General features: G+C 38.3%; 2 protein-coding genes across 2 annotated transcripts in view; one reads left to right on the top strand and one right to left on the bottom strand.

Moving 5' to 3' along the window:
* Positions 1 to 9932, bottom strand: part of LOC107039264 (pseudouridine-metabolizing bifunctional protein C1861.05) — a 61081-nt gene that overhangs the window by 9639 nt on the left and 41510 nt on the right. The window lies entirely within an intron of this gene.
* On the top strand, positions 707 to 4678 carry LOC107039267. The gene is made up of 2 exons (XM_015258792.1): positions 707 to 1211; positions 4078 to 4678. Exons 1-2 carry the CDS (start codon positions 935 to 937, stop codon positions 4464 to 4466), a joined length of 666 nt encoding a protein of 221 aa, XP_015114278.1. The 5' UTR covers positions 707 to 934; the 3' UTR covers positions 4467 to 4678.

Here is a 9932-nt window from a genome sequence, read left to right as displayed (position 1 = left end):
CACAGCGTGATGAAAACACTTTTTTGCACTCGTTACGAAATATACTATTTTGCACTCATTACGAAATATACTAGTTTTATGCGAAACAAGGGATAGTAGTGTTTCGTTTCGGCTGTCTAATAATCACAGACAACAAATGAACCCTTAAATGAAACAATAATAATGATAAATGAAACAATAATAATAATAATGATAAAATATTTGTTGATAAATTTTTCTCTGTGAGATATTTTCATCCTGAAAAGGCACCGTCTGGTGTGAATTATCCGCCTCTTGAGCCAAACATTTCGTTGCTGTCGAGAGCAGAACAATTATTCATGTTTGAGACTTTCAAATTCGAACCAAAAAAAATCTTTTTTGGCAATTTTCAACTAGCGATTTTGTTGGCGCAAACACGACTTGTTTGACGTGTTTTTCTCTCAGTGTATACTTAGAAATTAAGGATGGTGTGCAACACCGAATGTATTTCACCAATATCAATAACAAAAGCTCATTTTTCACCAAGCTTTTATGCTTACTATGTATTACTGTGTTCATGAAATGAACTTTCAATTGAAAAAAATAAATAAATAATAGACAAGGCGAATGCATCACCTCATCCGCTCATAACACATGTTCTCACGACGTTTTAATTCGCTCGGGGAGTGCTCCTGTGTGTTAGTCATCCGAGAGTTACCGAAGTTAGTCGAGTGCGCGGTGTGTCGGTGGAGTGGCGGCCAAGCCCAGCATTGACTCAGGTTGATTTGATTGTGTTGTCACAGTTCGACGCTGGGTGTGGTTGTGCCGAGGCTTAGAAATCCTCGGAAAAAATTGGAGCAAGAGTGGCCCATGGGTTTTTGCGGAATTATCGCAACGAAATAGTTCGAAATTGTTGAATTATTGAAATTCGATCGAAGATTTGGAGTTTGTGAAGGCGCGATTGACGAAAAGGAGAATGAAGAAACAAAGTTTCTCGGGTAGTGTGGCTGTCGGTGTGTTTTCGGTTGCACTGGTGTGCGTTGCGGTGGCTTTTGCCACCCCATCGTGGCTGGCCAGCGACTGGAGGATCACGAGCACAAATCTGAATAAAATTGGACTGTGGACACACTGCTACAAGTCGCTGCCTGATCCTGCGGCGGCTGATGCACCCACACAATTCTTCGTCGGGTGCAGGTGGATTTACGATCCTTTCACCGCTGGGTGGTCAGACATCAGGGAATTTTTAATACCTCGTGAGTTTTTTAATTTAAATTGATTTTGTCGCTTTTTCGGGAAAGCTCAAGAACTGCTTTGAGGTGTTTTGATATGATGAGAGAACAAGTGGGAAACACGACGAAAAAATTTAATAGAAAAACCTATCAAATTCGTCAGAAAATTCTGTTGAATTTCTATTGAACTGTTCTATTAGTTTTTGGCCGATTCGATTGAAATGTTCAATAGAAAATATTCAGTAGAAAAAGTCAATAGAATTCAATTTTTCTACATAACTTATTCTATTGAGATATTTTCTATAGAATTTCCTCGGCTCAAATTTTCCATGTTTTTTCGTTTCATTTCCTTGATGAGAAGAAAAGAAAAATAGAATGAGAGTGATTCGGGGGAATTTAATAATTGTTTTCGTATGTTTTTGAAAAAATAGTATTCCATTCTTATTAGAACAAAAGTAAATATTTAAAATAAAACAAAAAAATAAAAAAATGAAGATAAAATAAAAGTAAATAAATATTTACTTTCATTGTTAAAATAAAATATTTTTTGTTTTAGTAAATATTTGATAGGGGCGATTGGAGTAAAACGGACACTTTTCAATTTTTAAAACATGTTAAGTAGGAGTTGAAATGTTGATAAAATTGAATAATTTTTTTTTCAGTACAAAGAACAATTCTTTCCCTTTGCGACGAGCCTAAACTGAGCTCAATTGATCTATTTGTTCCTGAGTTATGAGTAATTTAAAAAAAGTCTAAAGTGTCCGTTTTACCCCACCCGCCCCTGTTTTAGTCAATGGGGGAGGGGTCTAGAGCGATTTACGCAGAAACACTTTTTGGAGAGAACTGCAACGTAAAATGGTTCATTTTGATTGAATAAACTATCTGAATCGAATAGATCGTTTTTTCTGCGAATAGCCACGGCGTTAAACTTTTTCATACGTGATCTCGCAAAACTAATGAAAATACCATTCTTGAAGAGAATTTCGAGCCTCGAAAAAGTTCCCTCCTCTGGATCTACGAAATAATGTGTCCATGAATATTTCATTCGTCTCTACTGTGATTACCTCACTGCCGGAGTGAATGAATCACTGTAAGTAATGACGGGTATTATTCTCTCTGTCATCTTGGGTCGACAAGTTCATTCTTTGTTCAAAAACAAAAGTTTGCCTAGTCAAAAGAAAATTTCGCTTTCATTTAGGTCATCAAGTGATTAACGAAATAATCGTGGAATTTACTCGAGTGTCATTTCGAAAATCCTTTCGCAGGGAAGACGTTTGACGGACGTGATCAGAAGACCTGTTTGTGGAGAATTTCAGGAGCAAGAAAGAATATAAATGCATTTCGTATGTCGAATCATGATGAATATTGTTACGCGGAAAAAGCTTTGAGATTCTAGTAAGATGTCGTTGAGTTGAAAGAAGTTAATATTTCTTGACAAAAAAAAATCGCATTAGTTTACGACAGAATCACAGATTACGGCAATTCAACACAAACTTGGATATCAGAAATTTCGTTCAATGCGATGTACGGAAAGCTCAATTTAAGGGTGCCAAGTGAATTTGGCTATGACCTTGAAAATTGACATTCACCAACAAAGTTATAATTTTTTTAATTAATAGTATTAGACAGATGGTGAACATCGGTGACAATTTTTAAATTTTAGAACTTATGGATATCGAGAAATTAAATAAACAAAATCAGTCTTATACACGGCCTCTTATGGAGTTTTGATTAAATTGAACGTTTCAACCCCCTAGGAACTCAAGAAAAATTTGAAAAAATTTGAAGATATGGGGAATGATGTGTTCAATGTGATGGCGACAAAAAACAATGGGGTACCGGGGTGAATAAGAGAGATATTTCAACCCGCCGTACCCATTTGATCCCATGCTTTCTCGAGGTTCGTCACGCGAAATAGAGGATTTTCCGCATTTATTTTCTCGATGTTTAGTTCCGGTTGCAGGTTTGAAATTTCGTCGGATGGATGAATACATATTTCTCCAATGATGGAGGGAAAGAAAACATTTTTTAAAAATCTTTTTTCAAATTCACTTGGCACCCTTAATCATCGGCTTCATTCGAGAATAGTATATTTCGTAACGAGTGCAAAAAAGTGTTTTTTGGCGAGTGGGAGGTTTAATAATCCCACGAGCTAAAAAACATTTTTTCACGAGTTACGAACAATATTTTTCATCACAATGTGACAGAAATTGGACTTTTAGGCACGCGGAGCGTGCCGAAAAGTTCACTTTTCGTCACAGCGTGATGAAAAACAACATTCAATTCATTCCTCTTAACCCTAGGTTGGTCACCATATGAGGGAAACGCCGCAGCCCGTCGTGTTTCTTGAATTTCCATTGAATAGCTGATCGGAAAAATTCAAAAAAATTTGACATTTCCAATTAAAGTATCTAAAAAATTAGAGTAATTTCAGAACAACATAATTCTCGAAATTCCTGAAGAAAACAATTTTTTTCTCACAGAGGAATGATTTTTTCCCATGTTGAATGAAAGTGCCTGTTACGCGACGTTGCCGGAAACTGGCTAAACGCCCCCGGGCAGTGTAGAGTGAATTTGGCAACGTTCGGGCCTAAATAACACGGCGACACTTCCCCGCGGACGCGGCCAAAGTCGTTGGGTCGCGCAGGGTGACCAGACTAGGGTTAAGACTGTTTTACTTGCTTCAAGTAAATGTATCTCAAGAGGAAATAATTGTTATTCACCGTAACATCTTATTTATTTGAACTTGGCTCAAGTATATAATACTTGCTCCATGAAAGAAATATCTCAATAATTTTTTTCATCAGTGTACAAGTCCGAATGAATCACTGCATTCAATAAATGACGCGTTCATAAAAAGTCACTGTTTCACATTCGCTTCTCCTTTCAGCCTTCATGATCATCACCCAGTTGTTCTTCACAATCTGCTTCGTCCTGATGCTGATAGCATTTGCCCTAGTCATCTTCTTCACGACATGCTTGGACCCAGAGCACAGGCGCTTTGTCCAGCTGATCTACTCTATCGGATTCATACTGATAGTAGCTGGAGTCAGTGGCGCCATAGGTGTCATCGTCTTCGCCTGCCTCGCAAACGGAAAGGGCTGGATGCCAGATCACGAGAACAACTACTTCTCCTGGTCATTCGCGCTTGGAGTCATCGGCAGTGTTCTCTGCATCATCGCAGGGGGCCTCTTCCTCGTCGAGGCATCTGTTCAGAAGAAGAAACGCAGATACTTGAAGGAGTCGCAGACGCGGTTCCAACTTGAGTCCAAGTCATAAGGGAATTTTATTTATTAATGCGTCACTGCATCCGTCCAAATCCGTCCATTTTTTGTGTTCCAGTATGAGAACGAGGAGAATCGTCAGCTATTCTCGAGAATTGACAATTTACTGGGTTCGTCAGGTGCCTTGTAATTGATTAGGGAATTGCTTGGTGAAATGTAATTTATGAAGTTCAAGTTTTCGGTTATTGTTAGTTTATATTAGAACACGGGGGGGGGGAAACATTNGGGGGGGGGGGGAACATTTTGTAGGGAATTTCTCGAAAATGAGGGAATTTAGGAAACTAGCAAGAAATCTTCCTGCAGAGGAATATTTCCGATAAAAAACGTTTGAGACCTTTTTTTACATTTATTAAATCATTTATTATCTCGAAAATGAATGAATCTAGGAGAAAATGTCACATAATCATTGACCATTAAATGTTTGACCATTAAATTTTGAATAAAAAATATTTTTTGTAAATTTCTCCTGAAACAGCTCATTGTCGAGATTAATAAGAAGTTAATAAGGGATTAATATGGGAATATCTCGGAAATGAGTGGATTTTTAAAAAAATATCAAGAAATCTTCCTACAGAGAGGAATATATCCAACAAATAACGTTGGAGTCGATTTTCTCCCATTTTCAAAATCCATTCATTACCTCGAGAATGAGTGAATTTAGAAGAAAATGTCACGAAATAATTTCGATTAAAAATTGAATTTGGAATGAAAAATGTATTTTCAAAATTTCTCATAAAACAGCTCGTTATCGAGATCAATACGAAATTAACAAGATAATTAATTCAAAACTTGTCGAACATTATTTTTTGTGTTAAAAAAAATATCCTCTAAAATCGCTTTTTACTGCGATAATTATCAACTCAGAAAGATGAGGAATTAATTCGTTTTGTTATTACGTTTTACCATTTAATCCATTGATTAATCAACAAACCCGGCTTTTAATAACTCAGACGACAGAAGGGAATCGAAAGGGTATTTTTAGTTTATACGACGTTCAACTCAAAGAAATTGATAACTACTTCGTCCGTCCTTAAGTACAAACTCAATGAAGAAAGAAAAATGATCTAGAGCTTTACGTCCACTAGAATGGCATTCTCACACGTGAGATTTTTTCCAATAACTGAAATGCAACTCCTGTACATGGACTTGAGTCTCCTTCAATAGTATTCTATTTTATTTCATAATGTTTTTACAATAAGACTCTTTTTACTGATGTAATGTACATATCGAGAAGATATCACTGTATCATTTTTACTTTGGAATAAATAGTTTAACAAATTTTTTATGTTTACTCATTAGTTACTAAAATTATTGAGAGTGTAATTAAGATTACCCGATCATAACTACACATGATAAACGAGCATAAATTAATATAGGAATCATCGAGGAACTCCATTCTAAACAAATAAATAAATACCCCCCTAAACAGCAAAAATTATCCTCACATAACCAGACATTTATCACGCAGTCCTCTCTTCCCAGCGTCCCCAGGTGCCCCCACACCTCCGCCCTCTCCTCCACTGGACACTCCTGTCTGCTCTGCCCCACCCCCCTCGCCCTCCCTCACCTCCTCCCCCGAATCTTCCGAAATCTCTCTTGTTTCAACCCGAGAAAAGCTCGCATACTTCCCCCGCACCTTGTTGACCCGAAATGACGGATGGAAGCTGCTGGAGGCGTTGACGAAGAACCTGGAGTGCTCTTCATTCAAGGTCGAGACTGCGAAATTGGGAGCGCTGTTCATCGATCGAGACGAGTCCTGGTGGCTCTGGGCAGTCGAGGCCTCCACCTGTTCCTCCTCCGAGGTCCTCTCTGAAATTTGACTCAGTGGAGGCGTCAACGAGTCAGAGGAGTCGGTTTCCCCCTGATTGGACCCATTCGGGGATTTTTCTGGAGAATTGGGCTCTGTAGACGAGTCTGAGTCACTCGTCTCCAGGTCTGAAGCGAATTTCACTGTTCGAAGTCTGTTCTCCACGTTTTCCTGGACATTTGGAGCTCGTGGGGCCTTCGGGGTCGACTCTTCGGTGGAAACGTCTTCGGAGGCCTCTGACTCGCTGGACGTCCTGGCGGGGGGTCTCCTGACCTTCGGGGGCTGCCTCGGGACTCGGGGAGCTCTTCTCGTGGAGATCCTGCTGGCGAGGGACTCGTGCTCCTTCCTCGTGTACTCGTCGCACAACCGGGTGAGGTTCCTTCGAGCGATCGCGTCGTTGCGGACGAGCTTCTCCCACAGGGGTCGACTCAGCTTCGCTGGGTCGTCGGTCTCCTGGTAGATCGGGGCGTAGGAGTTGTAGAAGTCTTGCTGTCGCATTCTCTGGAGGGTGTTGACCACTTTTACGTAGGCGAGCTCCGCTGGAACGTGGAAGCATCGAGGGTTACTCGAGGGTTGGGTTCTGGGAGGGCANTTTTTTTTTTTTTTTTTTTTTTTTTTTTTTTTTTTTTTTTTTTTTTTTTTTTTTTTTTTTTTTTTTTTTTTTTTTTTTTTTTTTTTTTTTTTTTTTTTTTTGTCCGGTGGCCTGGCGCAGTGGGTAAGTTCGTTGCCTCACACGCGAACGGTTCCGAGTTCAAAAACCCGGCCGGGTAGAATGGTGAGACCTAACTATTTAAGGGTGCCAAGTGAATTTAGCGATGACCTTGAAAATTGACATTCACCAACAAAGTTATAATTTTTTTAATTAATAGTATTAGACAGATGGTGAACATCGGTGACAATTTCAAAATTTTAGAACTTATGGATATCGAGAAATTAAATAAACAAAATCAGTCTTATACACGGCCTCTTATGGAGTTTTGATTAAATTGAACGTTTCAACCCCCTAGGAACTCAAGAAAAATTTGAAAAAATTTGAAGATATGGGGAATGATGTGTTCAATGTGATGGCGACAAAAAACAATGGGGTACCGGGGTGAATAAGAGAGATATTTCAACCCGCCGTACCCCTTTGATCCCATGCTTTCTCGAGGTTCGTCACGCGAAATAGAGGATTTTCCGCATTTATTTTCTCGATGTCTAGTTCCGGTTGCGGGTTTGAAATTTCGTCGGATGGATGAATACATATTTCTCCAATGATGGAGGGAAAGAAAAAATTTTTAAAAAATCTTTTTTCAAATTCACTTGGCACCCTTAAAGTCCTTATCATCATCGCAGCACACCCCAACTGGGTCGAAGCGATGTAAAATAACGATAACAAAAAAGTATGATATTTTTTCATTAGTTTAGGAATTTTCTTCGAGGAGGAGACTTTCGGGATTCCTAAAATATTTTTGAACATATTTTTGGTGAATGACGGAGTAAAAATTTTAATAGAAAAACCTAGCGAATTCACTAGATAATTTTAATGAGAAATTGTTCATTTTTTTTGGATATTTCATGTTCAAACGATTTTTTTCTTGTGTAAAAATCGCAAAAAATGAAGTTTTCATCCTTCTATTATCCTCAACTACGTTTCCGAGGGGGTTGGCAATTTTTTAAGGGATTGAGGGAGTCCTTTGAAACATTCTCCAAAAGGAATTGTTCATTTTTTTTTGATAATTCGTGTCCAAAAAAAATTTTTTTGTGTAAAAATCGCAAAAAACGAACTTTTCACCCTTCTACTACCCTCAAGTACTTTTCCCAGGGCCTTGGCGATTTTTTAGGGGATAGAGGGCGTGCTGAGAAACATTATCTAATAGGAAACATTCTCCAATTGTTCGTTTTTTTTTTCATAATTCGTGTCCAAAAAATTGTTCTTGTGTAAAAATCGCAAAAAAATAACTTTTCACCCTTCTACTACCCTCCAGTACTTTTCCCAGAGCCTTGGCGATTTTTTAGGGGATAGAGGGCGTCCTGAGAAACATTCTCCAATAGGAAACATTCTCCAATTGTTTGTTTTTTTCATAATTCGTGTCCAAAAAAATTGTTCTTGTGTAAAAATCGCAAAAAAATAACTTTTCACCCTTCTACTACCCTCAAGTACTTTTTCCAGGGGGTTGGAAATTTTGTAGGGGATTGAGAGAATCCTTACAAACATGCTCCAATCGAAATGGTTTGTTAAAAAAAAACTAGAATTGTGCTAAATACCACTTTCCCCGGGTGTTTCATTTTACCCCGTTCTCCCCTCCCCAGATCCCCGAAGAAAAATCCATCCGCAAAAAGAATAAACTATCACTCACCCAAACTAGATTCAACGCTCTTCTCCATCCCCAAATCGTCCTCCTCATTGCAAAACTGGACGCACTCCAGGATTTCCGAGTACGTGGGAATATTGAACCAGTCGTCATTGATAACACTATTGATAACTTCGTCGATGGAGGGATGTCCAGTGACCTCGAGATTTTTATCCCTCAGCAGGGGACGACCGGCGTCCCTGGAGTAGCCCTTGATCTCGCACCCCTCGTAATACAAATCCACGATTTTCCTCCTGCACTTGTGGAGCTCCAGGAAGCTGCTCCTCCGTTCATTATCGAAATCCACTTCCATCGCCTCCAGTCTTTTAATCCGATTGTTGCATTTGTTCATTTCGTGGAGAATTCGGTCTAGTTCGGCTTGCTGACGGTTCGATAGGCCTTCGACACTCTCCTCCGATGATTCTTCTCGACTTCTCCTGGCACCAGAGGCTTCAGAATTATCATTCTCCATTTTTATCACAAATGATAACACTTAATCCAACGATTGATTTATTTACCGAATAATTAACTGACTCAAGGGAATAATCCAGACATTATTTGAGTGAGAAAACTGAAGATTTTGTAATTAATTTTAGTTTTTCATATTTTTTTTATTCTATTCTGGGGAAAATTGAGGTGATGAGGCACTGTTTCTTCAGTTGATCACATATCAACTAGGAAATAGGCTGGAAATGATCGAATCTCACTTTAATTATATTCATAAACACTCGAGAGTTCTATTTATTTCGCTTCAGCCTCGTTATTCACTAGATTTCACTCTTTGCTGATGTTTTTCTTTCACTTTTACTTTTTTTTTCTTTTCCAGAATTACTGGCCTTCATTTTTACCGTTACACAAATGACAATTGATTCAACAATTCAATTAATTATTAAATCAATGCCTCTAGGGAATTATTTGAGTGAGAAAACCGAAGATTTTTTAATTAGTTTTTGATATTTTTTTTATTCTGTTCTGGGGAAAATTGAGGTGATGAGGCGACAGTTTCTTCAGTTGATCACAAATCAACTGTGAAAATGACTAGGAACGATCGAATCTGTCTCCAATTGTATTTACAAACACGAGGGTTTCATTCATTTTCGTTATTCTAGATTTCACTCTTTGCTGATGATTTCTTTTTACCTTTATTGCTTTCTTTCTTCTTCAGAATTCATGTCCTTATTATTATTATTATTATTATTATTATTAATATTATAATTAATAATTATTATCATTATTATTAATTTACTATTATTATTATTAATAATATAATTAACTAGGGGGCTTCGCCCCCTGCTCGCTCCGATCGCCAACCCGGGGGGGG

The sequence above is a fragment of the Diachasma alloeum genome, unplaced genomic scaffold, assembly GCF_001412515.2.
Source record: "Diachasma alloeum isolate Michigan unplaced genomic scaffold, Dall2.0 Dall_scaffold_00295, whole genome shotgun sequence".
NCBI lineage: Eukaryota > Metazoa > Arthropoda > Insecta > Hymenoptera > Braconidae > Diachasma > Diachasma alloeum.
Note: the sequence above shows the minus strand (reverse complement) of the source record. Positions and strands in the feature narration are given on the sequence as shown.

Coding starts and splice junctions, on each gene's coding strand:
- LOC107039267 (XM_015258792.1), top strand. CDS start 935: ATGAAGAAACAAAGTTTCTCGGGTAGTGTGGCTGTCGGTGTGTTTTCG. Junction 1,212..4,077: donor CAGGGAATTTTTAATACCTC/GTGAGTTTTTTA, acceptor TTCTCCTTTCAG/CCTTCATGATCATCACCCAG.